General features: G+C 37.5%; 1 protein-coding gene across 4 annotated transcripts in view; it reads left to right on the forward strand.

Annotated features, from left to right (window-relative positions):
* The window catches only part of spag6 (sperm associated antigen 6), a 74,691-nt gene that overhangs the window by 41,219 nt on the left and 14,479 nt on the right, over positions 1-18,993 (forward strand). For all 4 annotated transcript variants that reach the window (XM_042345302.1, XM_042345303.1, NM_001292438.1 and 1 more), the window contains 5 exon segments: positions 3,782-3,987; positions 4,377-4,550; positions 8,878-9,030; positions 11,816-12,007; positions 18,648-18,764. In XM_042345302.1, coding sequence (XP_042201236.1) covers positions 3,782-3,987; positions 4,377-4,550; positions 8,878-9,030; positions 11,816-12,007; positions 18,648-18,764 — 842 coding nt within the window.

Raw genomic sequence — 18,993 nt, forward strand, 5'->3', positions numbered from 1 at the left:
TCGATGTTGCTGAATTCCTATATAGGTTGATGTTTTTTAGTAAAATGTGACAAGCATTAAAAACCTTCAGAGTAAAGAAGCATGAACATCATCTTCTTTTCCTACACAGAAATATTTGTAATTATAATTCCTCAAAGACCTTGGTGGGATAAGATGGTACATTTGGATTCAATGTCTTAACTATTGCTCAGAGACACTATGCGTGTGAAGGGTGATATATAAATGCAAGTTGTTGTTGATAGTAAGAATTACAGCCACTAGCTGGTCTGTTTCTAAAGGTTTTAGCAACTGCGAATTTCACCTTTATAGTCATTAGCTCAGTGCGTTAGTGTTATGTGTCATTTCAACGTGTGCATGTTAATTTACATCAAACTCAGTAGCCCCACTAAAGCTACAAATTAGCCCAAGGCTACCGAAACCTTCATTCATGCCTTCGTCATTTCTAGTTTCGACCTCAAATGTCCACCTTGTTGGCTTCCCCAGCTCCACTCTATACAAGCTTCAGCTCATCTATCTACGTCCAACTTGCAAGAGTCTTCATGTGTACATCGTTAATATCCTCACGAGGCCCCACTGTTTCCCTGTCTCCCAGCAAATCAATTGTCATCCTCACCTACATATATCCCTTAAAAATCCTTATCAGCACAAATGACTTCAAAACTAATCGTGAAAAACTAGAAAATATTCCTGAGATACAACAACAACTTGCATTTATATTGCACTCTACACGCGAGTAGTGTCCCAAAGAGATAAAACATCAATAAAATCAAAATAATTATTTACAGTTTGATAATACATGCTCATGTCTTTTTGATTATTATATAGTTTTAGGACCCAAGTGGATAGGAAAAAAAATCTTGTCATTTGAACTGAGATCCTTCTTTTTTATAATAATCCTTACATTTGGTATCAGGTTTCACATCAGGAGGACATCTCAAAGCACTTCACAAGATATTCTGAATGTTTTGTGTCAAAGCCTTAGTCAACTTGCACACAGCAGTGTCTCACAAACAGCCATGAAATGAATAACCAGAATTATTTGAGAGATTGTATTGGCCAAGATCCAGGAGAAACTCTATTCTCTTTTCGAATTGTGCTATGAAATCCTTTAGCGTCCACCTGAACAGGATCTCAGTTTAACAACCCATCAGAAGGACGTCAATGCAGCACATCCCCAGGACTGCATTGGATCGTCAGCCTATATGACATGAATTTCAAGTCTCAGTATGGGGCTTCAACCCTCAACCTTTTGCCTCAGAGGCAAAAATGCTACTATAAAATCTATCTGTGAATGTATATCTCAGTCAATAATCTGGTTTACAGAATATCAATATTCTATCACTTGCCAATTTTACTACCCCCCCCAGTGTTTCTGTCTTCCCCTCTTCTGCTGAAAATATTTGACTTTTCTCTCCACTTCTACTGGGTTACATTTGTTGAGGGCTTGATACTCTCCATTACCTCACCCAAGTGACATTTATTCATTTGTCAGTGTCAGCAAGTGACAGGAGGCTATTTAATAATTGGAAGCTTTTTATTTAAATCTAATGCTTTCTTCGTTCAAAATCTGCAGGATTGCTGGTTAGTGATTAAGAGTGCAATTCCTAAATTATATTGCTAAATCAAAAATTAAAAATCTATACAGCAAGAAAGATTGTTACTTTTAATTTCTTCTTACTGCAGAAGGTGGACATTTTTATGTTTTTTTCTGAATACCAAATTGTTACCTCAATAGTATAGAAATGTTTTATCAGATTTTAAGCAGTCTTGAAAAATAACTTCCTCTGGCTTCAGTTCAAATGTGTGTATACTAGGAACTCTTAATGTGCTCATTTCCCCAAAATGTGGCTGGTGTTTTGTTGTAGAAGTGTCTTCTATTTAGTTGTGTGATTGTGGTTAACAGCCTATAAAACTCCTGAAGCATTTAATGATAGTCATTCAATACAGAGATAGCAGTCTTCAGTGCCCACAGAGTAACTTAATGCAGCTTCTAATCACTCAAGCAATAGGTCAAAATAGAAAAACTGGCTTTTAAATGAGAGCTTGTCCTTGTGCTGTCAAAACCTTCTGGGAAGACACTAACTAAACCAGTGCAGTGTTTGCATTTTTCCGGTTGTCAACTGACTCCCTCGGGACTTCTATTTGTATTTTTGTATTCAGACATCTGATATGGAAATCTTTTACAATTCACTATGCATTCTAAAAGTCAATGAAAGTAAAGCTTTAAGCAAATTTGATATGAATAGATTTTCAGTTCACAATGGAAACTGTCTCTATATATTTTGAATGCTTTTGAATGATTTCTGCAACCTTCTCTATCAGCAGTCTTTTTACTGAGGAGGGTGGGATAGAGGAGCAAGGGGATTTTTTTGATTGTTGCTTTTGTGTTGCGGCTACAAGGAAGCAGAAAATGCAACTGCAGAACATTTAATGTGATATGAAAATCCTTGCGATCTGTATTTCTGGGGAAACTGATAGATTTATTTTTCTCCTCTTCACATCTCATTACAGATTTTTCTATAGAATTTTCAACAAAGTAATGGCCAGATCCTTTAAACAAAAAGCTTTGACTATAGTCTATGGCTCTAAGCTGCACTGCTGCTACGCGTCTTTAGCATATGAAATAAATAATTTAATTGAAGGCTTGCATTTATGTAACTTTTATTCAGATAGTGTTAAAAGGTCTGCTCTTAGTTTTAGTAGTTCTTAGTAACTTCTAATTCATGCAACATAAACCACAATGTGTTTAATGGTACTGATGTGCACTGGTCTGTGTTTGAATGTGGGAAAGCAGACAATTTGTTTCTGACATTTAGCAAGAGAGAGACAAAGAAGAATAGTTAAAAGTCATAAGAAGAAGAAAGTAAAAGTGGAGAGGGTAGTGCAGGTCTATGGATCTGTGAAGAGAAAGAGAAAAAATCCTGATTGAGAAAGAAAGCAAATGTAAATTGGACCCTCAAACAGGATTCACAAATATGAACTGAGAAGAGTTCATCTGGTTTTCTTTGTCACATTTCCCAGTTTAATTGAGACAAATTCAGAAGGATGTTTTATTGTGTGTCTAAAAAAATTAAATAGCACACTACTTAACGTCATTCATCCTATTAGTAAAGGTTTTTTAAAAAAATGATCAGGCAGCATCTTTCAAATGACTTTTTTGTTTGGTCAGCGGGGTGTCTGATACACGTGGAAACCCATCACCATGTTTAAGAGTATGCAAACCAAGCTGAGATTTCCATGTATCCCATCTACACATGGAAATCCCAGAGATAGATTGTTGGAATGGAATGCGCACTCTCTCCCTTGAGGAACGTATCCTGCTTACCTAATTCTGGAAAGCATTAGGCACAGGTTGGCAAGAGCCAAGGCTTGGGGACCCCAGAGTGTCTAATGGCTTAATAGTATTAAATTATAGTGCAGTTAATTTTGCCACTTCTGTTTGTTGTATTCCATGTGTAAAACATGTGCCTATTGAAGATGCAGAAAGGTCATCATTTAAACAGCTGAGGTCTGTTTGTCTCTTTTCTAACAGAATAACAAACCATTTCAATCCAATCTGCGTAAGAACATGCCACATGTAAATGGGGCCTATCCTTTGACCTGTGTCCTTTTAGCTATGGATCAGTCGACATACTCTATGAAGCCAGGCAGCTGATTTGAAATGCAGATGCAGCAGAGATCGGGCTGTGCCTCTTTTTATTCTTGCTGTATCTGACAGGGTGAAAAATGGCTCAAGGGTCATCTATCCATACTCACTTAATTATTTTTCTTGGACCCTCAGAATTGTCACAGGCAGTGGTGGATGCGGGAGCTGTTCCTCTTTTGGTTCTTTGTATCCAGGAGCCAGAGGTGGCACTGAAAAGGATTGCAGCTTCTGCACTCAGTGATATCTCAAAACAATCCCCAGAGCTTGCTCAGACTGCGGTGGATGCAGGGGCCATTGCTCATCTAGCTCAGATGATCCTGAATCCTGATGCTAAACTGAAGGTGAGCATTTTTACTGCAAAAATCATACTATTTATCTGTACAAGTGAATACATCAAATAGATGTTAGTGGATGCATAAAGTAAACAGAAGCTCAAATGAAATAACTACATTCAGTGTTAAAGTAACTCACTTTTGTTAAAACAGCATGTTTATATGTGTCTGTTTTTTCAGTTCTCTGACAGACAAAAAGTATACCATTTAAGAATTGATCGGATATGACGGATATTCTTTTGGTACAAAGCACTTGAAAGCCCCTACTGTGCTGCTTTTATCATTTCCGTTTTGTGGATTTTTGGCATTTTGCACATATAAACTTCTGTGTAATTGGTTTATTGAATTTAGTTCCTTTATTTGTTGATTTGACTTGTACTATTTCTTCTGTTCTGTAGCGTCAGGTGTTTTCAGCTCTCAGTCAGATGGCAAAACATTCCGTGGACCTGGCAGAAATGGTTGTAGAAGCAGAAATTTTCCCGGCTGTTCTAACATGCTTAAAGGACCCAGATGAATATGTGAAAAAAAATGTTGCAACTCTAATTCGGGAAATTGCCAAGCACACTCCTGAGGTAAAGGCATTAGATTTTTAAGTGTGCAGTGAGGTGGTTGAAAGATTTTCACAGATGTTGCACAGACGGAGCTTCATGTTGGCATGCAATTATTTATCCGCTGGTTACATTGGAAGTTGTATGCTGCCTTCATTATAAAGAAGTGCATAGTATTTTAAATCCATTATTTTGTGATACATATTATAAAAAATTGGAACATTAATTTAGTTTGTAGAAAACATATGTTCAGCACTCTGTGGTAGCTTTATTATTTATAGTTTGAGAGAATAATCATAGTGGATAGTAATTTTATTATTAAAATGTTTTAGGCTAAATCTATTCGCAGATTTCTACTAGATTTTAAATTTACATTTGTTAAAAATTTTATTGTTCCAGTTTAAAGTTGAGTTGTTGAAGTTGAGACAAACCAGGTGAAGAAATCCATCTTGATATAATCAAATTCTGTTGCGCACCCATTTTAAATATTCTTGCTGGAAAAGCTGAAATGTAGACAAACTAGGTAAACTGAAGTACATTATATTTAATGATATGGATTTTTTATTGTACAATTATGCTTGATCTAATATCAACAAATAGTGTTTTAAAATGTCGCCATATTTTCAACTACCAGTTTCTACCTTCCTCAAAAATGTATATTTAAAATCTAAAGGAGTATAAGTGGAGCGACAGTTAACATTAGAACTTCAAAATTTTTGTCCATCAACCAGGATAAAGTAGTAGTACAGAAGTAGTACTTTTACCTTAGAATCAGTGATTAGCAAATAATTATTACCATTTGTAATTTTTTGTTGAGAGTTAAAGCAACAAATGATTACCTTTGCAGTCAGACAGTTAACATATTAAGTCTTCAACAAAAGGCGACATTCATTATTGATTTTTTAACAACAATAGTAACTTGTAATTTTACAGCGCCCTTTATTTAGAATAACTTCTTGGAGTAATTTTCAAGGATGAGATCGACACCAAGCAAAGGGGAGGAGAAAGGAGAGGTGACCATAGGCACAATTGTAGAGGTAGTTTTTAAGACAGGATTTAAAGATAGCAACAAAATTACATTTGTATAGTGCCTTTCACGTTGGGAGGACGTCCAAAGATGCTGGACAATCAGTGGTTTGGACCCGAGCTGGGGGTTGGGATGGGGAGGCTGAAGGCTGACCCGCCAATGGTGGGGCGGGCTTAGCCGGGGTGTGAAGCAGGCCCGAGCCCGCAGAGCGGAGGGAGTGGGCAAGTTGGTAGAAGGTTGGTAGGAGGTTAGGAGGTCGCAGAGGTAGGGGGGAATCAAGGCCATGAAGGGCTGTGAAACTATGGGCCAGGATCTTGAACTGTATCCTCTGTGTGATGGGAATCCAGGGGGTCGGGCGTGGATGGAGGCACGGGCTGCTGAGTTCTGGATGATCTGCAGCCTATGGGGGGAGGAGATGGGGAGGCCGACAAGCAAGGAGTTCGTGTAGTTGAGCCTGGATGTTATGAATACGTAATTGAAGGTCTCTGCGGCCAGCTGTGTGAGACCGCGGCAGAGCCGGGTGATATTGCAGAGATGGGGGAAGGCAGAGCGGGTCATGGCACCGATGTGGAGTAGAAAGGACAGTTGGGGGTCAAACAAGACGCCAAGGTTCTGAACTGGCTATGTGAGGAGGAATGTGCATCCTTGGATGGTGATGTTGTCAGTGCCTGAGGTGTGAAAGCGCTGGCGGGAGCCAATCTGAAGGGCCTCGGACTTGTGGACATTCAACTATAGAAAGTTAGCTCTCATCCAGGACTTGATAGAGAGAGGGGGATAGAGGGAGGGAGTTACAGAAGTTAGGGGCACAATAGTTGAAAGTTTGGCCAAGGATGGTATTGTAGAAGGGATGGGTGCCGAGCAGTAAGCCTGAGTTAACTAAGTGGAGGGGCAAAGAAAGGACTGGGGTAAGAGGTGATTACAGAGAGATAGGGAAGTGGTAGGATGTGAAGAGATTTGTAGGTGAGGGTGAGATTTGTAGGTGAGGGTGAAGTCAATCTATTGGAAAATGGCAGGCCAGTGGAGCCTGGGGCGATGGTTGTGCAGAGTTTCATGCGAATGAGAATGTGGGCAGCAGAATTTTGGATTAACTGGTGCTTATGGATGGTGGAGCTATGGAGACGAGCAATGATTTGCATTTAAATATTCTAGGTGGGAGGACTAGAAGGCGTGTAAGGGAAGAGGAAAGCCATGCAGCAGAGGTGAAGAAAATCACTTTTGGTTAGGGACTGAATGTGAGGGTGAAAGGAGAGATGAGGATTGAACCAGATGCCAAGGTTGCACACTGATTTGTTCAGTTTGAGAGGGAGACCAAGGAGATTGAGTAGGTCAGAGCCAGAAGTTAGGACATAAAGGTACAACTTCATATCTAGTTTTGAATTTTGAAAGTATAGGCTTTAATGTGCTGTATGCCTGATTATGCCTTAACACAGTTTGTTCTGATGAGCGCATATTCATAGAGATTTTCCTATAATTAAACGGCAACTTGATAATTACATTTATTTTTCATAATTAATGCACTATATATACATACATATAATACTTACATTTGGTAATTAGCTTCATCATGTTGTCGAGACGTCTCAGGATTTATCTTAAGTGTAGTGACTGTATAATTTCAGGAAAACTCAGCGGTCAATTTATGCACAGCATTGATCCAAAACAGCTATGAAATGAATGATTAATTTTATCTATGGGCTGTTGGCCAGAACATGGGGAGCAATTCCCTTCTCTTTTCAAAAAGTGCCACGGTATATTTAAAGTCTACCTAAACAGCCTTGATATATCAAAAATATAGAATACACTAAAATACACATAGTTTTTAACAAATTAAAATTGTGATTTTAAAATAAGGAGAGGTGTTTACATAGGCAGCTGGAATATATGTTATGGTAGGCAGGGCGAAACTTTGGGCAAGTTTTCTTACTCCACACTCCTGAAAATTATCCCTGAAGAAAATAAAACAATAATTAATTGGTCACTTCAATCCACGACTGTATGTGGGACACTGCTGTACTTAATTGGCTGCCGCGTTTCGTCCACAAATTCACAGTCAATTCACTTTGCAGTATATTCTGTGAAGCACTTTGAGACGTCTAGAAGACGTGAAAAGCGCTCTATCAAATGCAAAGATTATTATTTTATTATTACAGATGCTCAGAGTCACCATCTGGTATTTAATAGAATGACAATTACCATCCAGATTTGTTTTATGATGTTATTGATGTAAATAAGTTCATAATTAAATAAGACGTTTTCACACATTATTCTGAGTAGTCAATCAGGATGTGACATCATTTTGTGGTCAGCTGGGCGTCTGATACACGTGGAAACCCATAACCATGATTAGAAGGTTTCATTTCAGACTTGAGAATTCCATATATGCCACTGTAACATGGGTTTTTCCATGACTGGAATGGAACGTGAACACCCCCGAGGATGATCGTATTTAAACTTATAGAATTGTCTTTATATACTTTATGTGTTATAATTGTAATATATCAAAATTATGTTTTTTTTAAATTTCAAATAGACAATAGAGAAAGGCAGTGGAAAGGGAAAGTGTTTCTGAAAATAATTTTTCTTCATGGCAACAGAGATCATCTGCAGCTAAGATGGACACTTCTCATCTTGCTTCTGCAATACTTTTATTTGACTTGTCTCTAGCTGCCTCTGAGTTGTTTTACTTTCTAACATATCGCTTGATGTTACTTAACTGGCAGATCCTCACTGGATGCAGGACGGTTTTGTAGCCCTGAAGGAAATGAACATAATAGATCACCAAAAGTGTTGTGAGGTGTCCTCCCTACCCCACCCAGACACACACCACATGCACTTTATTGTAAATTGTATGAAAAGTGGTAGATCTGAATGAGAAGCAATTGGTTGAAACACTTATGTACAGTATTTGGTGAAATAATTATTTACTCTGTATCTTAAATTGCTATAATTACCAATAATTCAATTATTGTAGACAAATTAGTTCATGTGGTAAATAATCTATTAGCAACTGTGCTGATGTAGTATTTATGAATAATGATTTTACACTCTCATTGAGTAATATTGTGAGAAACTCAGGGAGCAATGTTTAAGCAGATTAGCTGGAGCTACAAAATATATTAATGATGACATTGTGCTAAAGGGTAACACAAAACATTTTTTNAATGAGTTGGTTAATTGGACAGTACAAATACACAAAAATAACTTTAGCTAATGCTGAAATGTCATCTATTTAAAATAATATGAACAAACTGTTTCACGGTATTGAAATATAGGTAATATTTTATTTATTAAAATCTGACTAACCATCTTGTTTTCTTCCTTTAGCTCTCTCAGCTCATTGTTAATACAGGAGGTGTGGCTGCTGTCATTGATTATATTGGTGATTCCAGGGGTAATGTCAGACTGCCTGGTATCATGATGCTTGGCTATGTTGCTGCTCACTCGGAGAACCTGGCAATGGCAGTGATTGTCTCCAAGGTTAGTGCCTGGTTCATTATCTGCCTATTATCATTACAATGAGGCCCCAGAAAAGGAACTATAAATTAAACTAGCTGTGAAGCATATTGGTGTGCAGTGTATTGATTTGTTGTTAGTACTCCCAGAAGAATTGAGGTTCCAAATATAAATTCTATAGTAATCTTGATTTTATTTATTTTGTTCCAGTGAATAGAAATATTTTGTTTTTAATTTAGTTCCATGAAGTGTCAAAGCAATTAAGACTTTAATTTAAGGACTTTAATTAGAAGAAAATAATACAGTAGATTGCACCAAAATAAAATGTAAATTCTAGGCAGGGTTCTATATGTGGTAAAGTTGCTGTGTTCTGATGTCTTATTGGTAGGAGAAGGAAGAAAGAAAATATAATTTTCACCCCACTCCAAACACACATTCCAAGCCCACACTTTGTATCACATGATTAAACTCTGATATTGAGTTGTCAGTAACTTATGATTTTCAGTATCCCTCCCAGCTGCCAGAATCTGTGATCAAGAATGGTTCATACAGAATTATATAAAAATAATAAAGAGGGAAAGATCATTAACACAAATAATATTACGGGAAAAAAACTCCAAAATGTCAAACACACAAAAACGTTTCCATCTTTTTATAAATACATGCTGACTTTTCATTTTCCCCTTTGGGGAACCATCTTGTCTCCACTCGCTTTTTGTGCTCCTCCCAGCCAAGATTGAGAACTTATATATACATGCAAACACATGTCCTATATTCAAGAAGATATGTTTATAAAACGTTTAGCTGCACCACTAGTTGCATGTTATGTAAACTAACAAGAAGTTTGAATTATTTTAATCTTATATCTTTACGAAGGAGTTTTCAATAGGTAATGAATGTTAGTATTGAGAATAAAACTTGTTTCCATACGTTGAACTCAATGTCACCATTCCCAGGTATAGAATTATAGAATCATAGAAATTTACAGCCCAAAAGAATGCCATTTCATCATGGCTGTCCTGACATTTTACGAGTAATCCTTTCAGTCCTATTTACCTGCTCTTTCTCCATATCCCTTCAATTTACTCCTTTTTAGATATTTATCCAGGTCCATTTTAAAAGCTAATATGCATTCTGCCTCAACTGTCAGTCCTGACAAGTCCATATCCTAACCCCTCTTTGCATGAAAATATTTCTCCTAGCTTTCCAATTTGCTCATTTGCTAACCAACGTAAATTGATGCCCGCTAGTCACTGATACACCGAACAGTGCAGGCTACACAGAGAAGAGCTCCTTTGGTCTGAAATTTCAGTTAGCATTACAAGATTATTATGGGGAAATCCCATTAGCAGTCAACTTCATCAAAGGCGATGTTGTAACGCTGACTGGAATTTCAACCACTTGTACTCTGCCCAACAAAGTGTCTCAATCAATGACCTTTCAAAGAAACTTATAAATTATTTTGTGCTGTTGGGTTTTTGTCCATTACAAATTGGGTTGAAATTGTCCACATTTTTATTTTATTATCTAGGTTGGATTGAACAAGATTACAGAATTAAAAGGGCAGTGTATAAATCTTAAATAGCTCCCTTTGTGTAGGGTTACATCTCAGAGGGCTTTACAGGGAAGGCGTTGGACATCAAGGTGAGGGTGGGGTGGGTGGAGGCTCACTTCAAGAGGTAGGATTTGAAGCAAGACAGAAAGAGGGTAGGCAAGACACAAGGATAGAAAGCGGGAAGTCCAGACGTTTAGGGCAATGAGGTAAGAAGCACTATGTAAACAGAGGCCTTTATGATTTGTATTTTGCCACAAAAGTAGTAATGAATTAGATACACTACGAAAAAAAGCCTTTATCATCACGTGTTAACTCACTTATGAGCTAATTTTATGAATACGGTATTTGCTTCTTTATTCCTCAAACAAATCTGGAATTAAAATCGAGTTGCGGCTTTAACGTTAAAATGTTATGAAGATTTGGGAGTTTGAAATGGCCTTTGAAGAAGTTAAACATAGAATAATAGCTGCCTCAGGAATAGGCAGAAGTTTTACTTAAAGGTACGGTACAGTGAACAAATTAAAAATTCTAGTTATTTTGAGTGAAAATTCCAGGGGTGGACAATTGTAACATTTTTATATTGTTTCAAAGATGATTTTAAACATATTAATACAAATTTTCCTTCATTAGTTATTTTTCTAATATTGCAGTTTAATATATTAAGAATGCCAGAATAAATGCTCATTGTATGATGTTAGACAAAGAACTAGTGAGATGCCCCATACACTTCCTCAGAGGAAGTGCATTTTTTTAATTAAAATAATTTGGAATTCAGCTGGATTTAGTATTTTCTGAATTACTAAAATGCTTCCTTCTTTGTTCTTGAATGCTTTAATCTAGGAAACAAACCTGCCTTTGATCTTCTCCTAAGTATGCAAACATTTAAGAGTGAAGGCTGATTTCTTTTTATTTTAATGGAACAAATTAAATGTTTGTGCCCTTTAAGGGCTTAGAGTTGTGATTCAAGTTGCGATGTGACTTTCCCTTAATGTCTATAATTGCTTTTCAGTTTCTGAGCATTTTTCCACTTTAAAATACAGTAGTGATTGTATAATATGTAATGGTGCTTCAAACTGAGGATTTCACTATCCTTGATATTTTAACTGAAAAAGTGCCAGCTTTGACGGACACAACTGCCTGCTTCTCAGCCATTAGGATAAAAATGGTGTATTTTTTCTAAAATTGCTTATTAGTGTAAGCCTCTCAAATTCAGTGTCTCTGACTATGTCTGTTTGCTTCTGATCAACACTTCAGGGGGTGGCTCAGTTGGCTATCTGCCTGACAGAAGAACCAGAAGACCACATTAAGGCTGCGTCTGCTTGGACCCTGGGGCAGATAGGGAGACACACTCCAGAGCATGCTCGTTCTGTTGCTGTGGCAAATGTTCTGCCAAAGCTGCTTGAACTCTACATGGATTCTGAAAGCTCTGAAGACCTTCAGATTAAGGTAAAACATATATCAAGTCTGTCATATTTCATCCCATTTGCAGCCACGTTGCCAAGTTTAATTACTAAGGGACCGATTTTTTTTCGCATCCCATCTAAAAGGTGAAAATGTTGATTCACATAAGAAATATCCTTTTGCATTGTTTATTTATATAGTGATTCTTAAAGGCAGAATGTCATAAGAATATTTTCTTAGATTAACTTTTAAAAAAATAGATTTTATGATCTATATTGTTGTAGCAAGGGAATCCAGAGTGGAGGAGAGAGAGCTGTGAAGAAGAATGACTGAGGCAGATAGGTCATTGTGGGAGGAAGCTCAGAGGGGAAGAAGTTCAGGTGACTCCAAGGCAGCCGAGGGGGGAGGTGGTGAGGGGGGGAGATTTTTTTCCAGGAGCGGTAGGAGATGGAGGTGGGTTGGGTGGCGGTGGGGAGAGGGATTGAGGAGTTAAGGGAAGTGATTGTCCGAGATTGCTTTGTCGATGATGATGAGGTTCGAGATGGTGAAGCCCCGAGTGATCACCAGGTCGAGGGGGTGACCACGGACATGGGTGACGAGGTGGAGGGAGAGGTTGAGGGAGGAGATAAGGGAGGAGAAGTCAGCAGAGGGGATGAAGTGAAGGTTGAAATCGTCTTGGAGGGATTATTACTAGTACTGCCATTTCTTGATTTTTCTAAATGTCTTCATGCTGGCAGGATGAAAAGGGCAGCTACATAATTGTCCAGACAGCTTTTCTACCTTTGACAGCCAGTGAATGCACATCAAACTGAAAGTGCAGATGCTTTAAAGAAACAGCATTCACTTTATTGGGCTGCACAGGCAGTAGTTCATTACAATAAGAAAAGGTACCTGCACAATGTTACTTTTCCTATTTCTCCTTCTTTGTAAATGACTTTTACAAGCTAATTGAAAGAAGGTGATGGGAGCAAGTCACTCTAAAAACTACTGCTGTTCTTAATATTTAGAATATTTAAATTTGATTCTTAGACAAATCTTGTTTTAACTTTTAAATAGACTGTGCAATATATCAAGCAAACAAGCATGTCTGGTTCATCAGATTAATTTAAACACTGGACTGTAGACGGAATGATATTCCTGAATAAAGCTTGAAATAGAGGAAAATTATAAGCAGCATCATAAAATAGCACACAAAAAATAGATACAGTGAATATATTTCACATTAGGATTTCTTCTACAGGGGTCATCTCACTGACATATTTCACTGATGTCAAATTTACCAGGTGTCTACAGTCTAGTGGACTAGAGTGTTTGTTTACAAGGTTCTTCCATAAATCTATTGCAAACATTCATGTAGAACAGTGTATAGATCCAATAGGCTTGAATGACCCAAATCAAGGGCTTCTATTTAGTGTGGCATTTCCTTTACACAAGAATACCTCAATAAAATGTGTGTGTTCTAAGGGAAACTCAAATGAATTAAATATCTATAAGGTGCCTAGGTTAGGTGGGATCTTCCTAAATCCTCAAGGGCTCAAAAATTAGGGGAGTCTGGTTAATATTTTTAGGAAACACTGAGCAAACATTGGGCTTGCACTTGTAGACTGGGGATAGTAATGTTCAAAAACAAAGGGAAATATGAAGATGGAAATGATAGACCAATTATTCTGACACCTTCAGTGGCAACAATAACAACAAATTACATTTATATAGCATGTTTCCCGTTGAAATTCCAAGGCACTGGAGAGTTAAGGGTTTGCATCCGAGCTGGGGGTTGGAATCAAGAGGGGTGGAAGGTAAGAGAGGTGGCGGGTAGGAGGGGTGGAGGGTAAGTGGGTGGGGGTGAGAGTGTGACTGAAGGCACGGTCAAAGAGAAAAGGTTTGAGATGGGCCTTGAAGAAGGTGAGTGAGGGGGTGAGTGAGGGATTCAGGGATGGAGTTCCAGAGTGGAGGCAGAAAGGCTGAAGGCCCGTCCACCAATGGTGGGTGGGGCAGGCAAGTTGGGGGACATGGAGGATATTGAATGGATATAATTTACCACATACCATCATTAATTTGAACTGATAAATAAACAGCATCAAGATTTGTGATTTGTTTGAATTAGTAATCAACAGGAACAAACCAAGAGAAGAACATGCTATTTGACAGAAATTTTGGCTAATACTATAAAGTAATTAGGTTTGCATTTACAACTGTCTATAACTGACAGTAGCTTTCTGTTATTTCTTCTTAATAATTTGCTAATAGTACAACAAGAACTTGCATTTATATATCGCACTTCATGTGGGGTAGCTTCTCAAACCACTTAACAATGGTGTAGTTTTACATAATAAGCTTTTGAAGTCAAGTTTCTTCATATTGAAGATTTTGAAATTGTTGGCTGCCATAATCAATTGGGATGTTTAAAATGCAGTTAGCTAGAGAGCTGGGAAATAATGCTGTTGAGGGATATAGAGAAAAGGTAGAGATGATGGGATACTGACATGATACAGTACAACAACAACAACAAAATCACATTTGTATAGCGCCTTTCACGTCCGAAGGATGTCCCAAGGCGCTGAACAATCAGTGTTTCGAACATGAGCGGGGGGGTCGGAATCGGGGAGCGTGGAGAGCAAGGGGGGAAGGAGGATGACCGAAGGCAAGGTTGAAGAGGAGGGTCTTGAGATGGGTTTTGAAGGAGGCAAGGGAGGGGGCGAGGCGGATGGGACTGCAGGATGGAGTTTCAGAGGCTGGGGGCAGAGTGGCAGAATGCCCGCCCACTAATGGTGGGGTGGGCAAGTCAGGGGACATAAAGCAGGCCGGAGCCTGCTGAGCGGAGGGAGCATGCAGGTTCTTAGGGGGAGCAAGGCCATGGAGGGCTTTGAAGATGAGGACCAGGATCCTGAATTATATCCTCTGTGTGATGGGAAACCAGTGGAGTCGGGCGAGGATGGGGGTGATAGGGTCACGGAGTTTGGTGCGGGAGAGGACGCAGGCTGCAGAGTTCTGAATGATCTACATCCTATGGAGGGAGGAGTTGGGGAGGCCGACAAGCAAGAAGTTTGTGTAATTGAGCCTGGAAGTTATGAATGAGGTATGAGGGTGTCGGTGGCCTGCTGAATGTACATTGTATATTAAGTATGATTTAATAATAGTATTTACATTTGTAACAGCACACAATCGCATTGAAGTGCCTGAAGCTTGTCACACAGAGAATTACTGTGAGGTGTCGTGGTAGATTGATCTTCTACGATGAACCAAATAACTTTTGATCATCCATACTTTGATGTTAAACTTGACAAAGCATTACCATATCTGATTGGCCCCCATGAGGGAATCCGTCGCTCCAGTTCATTGGCTGCTTATGCTCCTCCACAAAGAACCCTGTTAACAAAGCTAATTTAAAAAAAATAAATCTTGATAAATAACTACTAGAGAGAAACCCAAATCAATGATTATGTATTTATTTTGTGAGGTCAATCTGTTTGCTTAACTGCATTGGTTATTTATATTGTTTTACCTTTTATCACCTGCCTGAGTGTTTCCAGACCACTGACCTGCCATAGCCAAGAGGACAAGCTTCTAGTATCGCTGACTAGTGTTAATAGGTACATGGGAGCTGATCTTTGTGAATCTTTCTCTGAAATTCCTTCCCTTCATGTAAGAAAGTGCTTGGTCTTTGCTCAGTCACATAGCAGATAGATCAAGAACTTTAATCTATTTCTATATTGAAAATATAGTTTTTACTGGAGACAATGTTGAAATACTTTATAGTTGTATGTCGAAAGAAATTGTATTTTATAAAATTTAATTGTCATGACATCCTGAAGGCTGTTTATTATCTTCCAATATGTATTGCATGTATTGGACATATAAATTGGACATACAAAGAATAGAGTTCAAACTAAGAGTAAGTGCTTTGCCTGCAACTGATCTGGAAAGTGTTTACCCAGAAATTTGGGTCTTTGTATATTATAATTATGTTGATATAGTTGTATCATATATTGGAAATAATATCTCCTACAGAGTTGTTCATTTTTGCTTTTTATGTTAATAAAATTGTATTTGGTGAGTTATGAGGGATAAGCAGCTGCATGACCTGGGAATCAAAGAAGGAAGGGTTATATATTTGAATTCATGCTGGAATATGTAGTGTAAAGGTGCTCTGAAATTCTATCCGCATGCAGGGTACTATGCAAATACAAGTTGTTTTCAGTGTAAAATAGCATTTTTTAAGATTTAAAGCAGGATGGAAGATATAGTCTAAAATGATTAGAATTCTTTTGTTTGTTTTATTCCTTTCTTGATTGTACTATGGAATAGATTTCCTTCTTTTGTATTATTTATTCAATACTTCCACTGGATGTAGTGATTGCTTCAAGCTATAGTGGAATATTTAGTTTCCCCCTGCCTCCTAATACTTCAGTATAAGGAGCTATTTTTTTAGGACAGACATGCAGAAGCAATTCTGACCAGGTTTGATGGTCATAGTTACTTACCACTGTTTTCTCTTAATTTGATGGCTGCTATACTCACCAAAAGGTGACTTAGTCAGAAACTGTAATCATGGTACTATGTTTTAGAAATTTGTGAATTTATTGTATATTGTGGGATAATTCCTGATTAGCTCCTGTCTATCCAACATTTGCTGGACACGTAGAATCATAGAATATTACAGCACAGAAGGAGGCCATTCGGCCTATCATGCCTGTGCTGGTTCTTTGGAAGCGCTACTCAATTCGTCCCACTCCCCCGCTCTTTCCTCAAAACCTTGCAAATTTTTCCTTTTCAAGTACTTATCTAATTCCTCCTTGAAAGTTGTTATTGAATCTGTTTCCACCACCCTTTCAGTCAGTGAGTGCATTCTAGACTTATTAAACAATGTGAATAAGTCCAACTGTGATAGTTCATCTACCCATGTCTGGTCAATGCCTCCTGTTAGGACCTATCGATTTCACTTGCCTTGGTGACCATTTCATGAGTAGTTTGGGAATATGAAATTTTTGCAAATTTCAACTATGTTTTAAAGATGAGGGATGCATATTTCCACTGTTCAGTAAAGTTACCTACTTTGGCAACATGCAATTCTAATGGGAATTCTCTTTAAGAGTATGACAATAACATCAATACATTTACAGACCAGTAAAATGTCACTCCTGATGTCACTTATTGTAATTTTACACCACTATTTTTAATTCATAATTTTCTAAACATGAAAGTGTCCTGTTAAGTTTCAGAATTCTGTGTTGATTGCTTGTTTAGTGGGACAATCACAGGGAAGAAGGTGTAATTAAAATATCTACTATTTTAGCCTTATCAAGAAATGTTCATAACTTTCATAGCTATTTGTAGGTAATTTGTATTGAATGATTGTCCTGCTTATATTATTTGATTTGCTAATAATAATAATAATCGTTGCATTTGATATAGCGCCTTACCACATCTTCAAGATGTCTCAAAGCGCTTCACAGAATATACTGTAAAGTGAATTGACTGTATATTTTGTGGGCGAAACGCAGCAGCCAATTGATAACTGGTTGTATAAGGAATACCTTTGATAGAGAAAATATCAAAATCCCAGCTATCACAGTTTCAAATTACAATTAGTAATGGATATATCAGGCTGCAATGTCATGACGTGATGTCTCTTTTGCTGTGTTGTTATAGTGATCTGTGTGTGCTTCTTATTTTGGAGCCAGTTTGTCTGCAGTGGAACTGCTGTAAATTGTGCAAGCTGCTTTGGGTGACCTGAGGTAGAACCAATAACATTCCACATTACCCGTTCCTCAACTCAGCATAATTATGGCTTAAGAAATAGATTGTTAGGGTTCTGCAATATTGTCAATCTAGAAGTTAACTAAGTCTGTAGAAGATTGAACTAGCATTGCTGTTCTACTGGCACCTTCACATATAAGAAGTATATTAAAAATGTCATTAACTATATAATATAACAGCAGAAATTAGATGTTTTCTACTTATTCTGGTACTTCATTTTCTGCTCCTTTGGTTACAAAGATGTTTATACCTTCTGCATGACCTAGAGCTGTCAGATATGAAACTAGTTCTAGACTTTCTGCATGTCCGACATACACAGTTTACACTAGCTCTGAATAGTGTGAAAGAAATTCACAAAAATATCCCAGATTTTTTCACAACAAGGAATAGGAAAGCAAACTCCAGATATCATAGGGGATTTACTTCAGTTTTCAAATGTATTATACATTCTAGTATGACCTATTTCATTCTATGCCATTGTGTATTTGTGAAAAAGTGCATATATATCTTTTTGCTGCCTAAGAAATAAACGTTTGCAATATATTAGTATTTATTTTAAAATGTAAAAAAAAGCTCAAATCAAAATCTAGGAGTGAGCCTACAGTGATAATGCAGAGTTTGATTCCTTTAAACCATATCATTAAGCACACATACTGAAGAATGAGGTGAATTGTATGAACATCAATTTACAATTTTTTCCATCTTATTTTATTTTGAATTTATTTAGATGTTATTTTTCAGGCTGATTTTAAAATACATTGGAATTATGTGCTTGACTATGCTGATAGTGTCTCATTTCAGAACTCCATGAGTGAGCTGACTGAGCCAATGTTCCAATCCCAGGAATGCAGGACATGAAGGTTGCAAATTCCAAACATTGTTTTGAGCAGATGCCTTAGGATTTCACTGTTACTTTCCACTTCCACAGGCGAAAAAAGCTCTGAAGAACATCCTGCAGAAATGCACATATCTGCAAGCTCTAGATCCATTGCTACAAGATGCACCTTCCAATATCCTTAAGCATGTTGTTGGTCAATACAGTAAGGTAAGGGAAAAAAAGTATTATTTGACTCTTCACTTGCTGATTTGAATCACCTTTATAAAGTAGATGAACTTTGTGATCATATTTAGTTTTTTGATAAAATATATGACATGGACATTTAAAAAAAAGTTTTAACTTGGTTTGAGAAAAATAGTACCAAAATCTACGTAAAAAGACATATGGGTTTTCCTGCATTAAAATGCTTTTCATGCATTTTCACAAACAGCTTGAT

Source organism: Callorhinchus milii, unplaced genomic scaffold (assembly GCF_018977255.1).
Source record: "Callorhinchus milii isolate IMCB2004 unplaced genomic scaffold, IMCB_Cmil_1.0 Scaffold2, whole genome shotgun sequence".
In the NCBI taxonomy this organism is placed as follows: Eukaryota; Metazoa; Chordata; class Chondrichthyes; order Chimaeriformes; family Callorhinchidae; genus Callorhinchus; species Callorhinchus milii.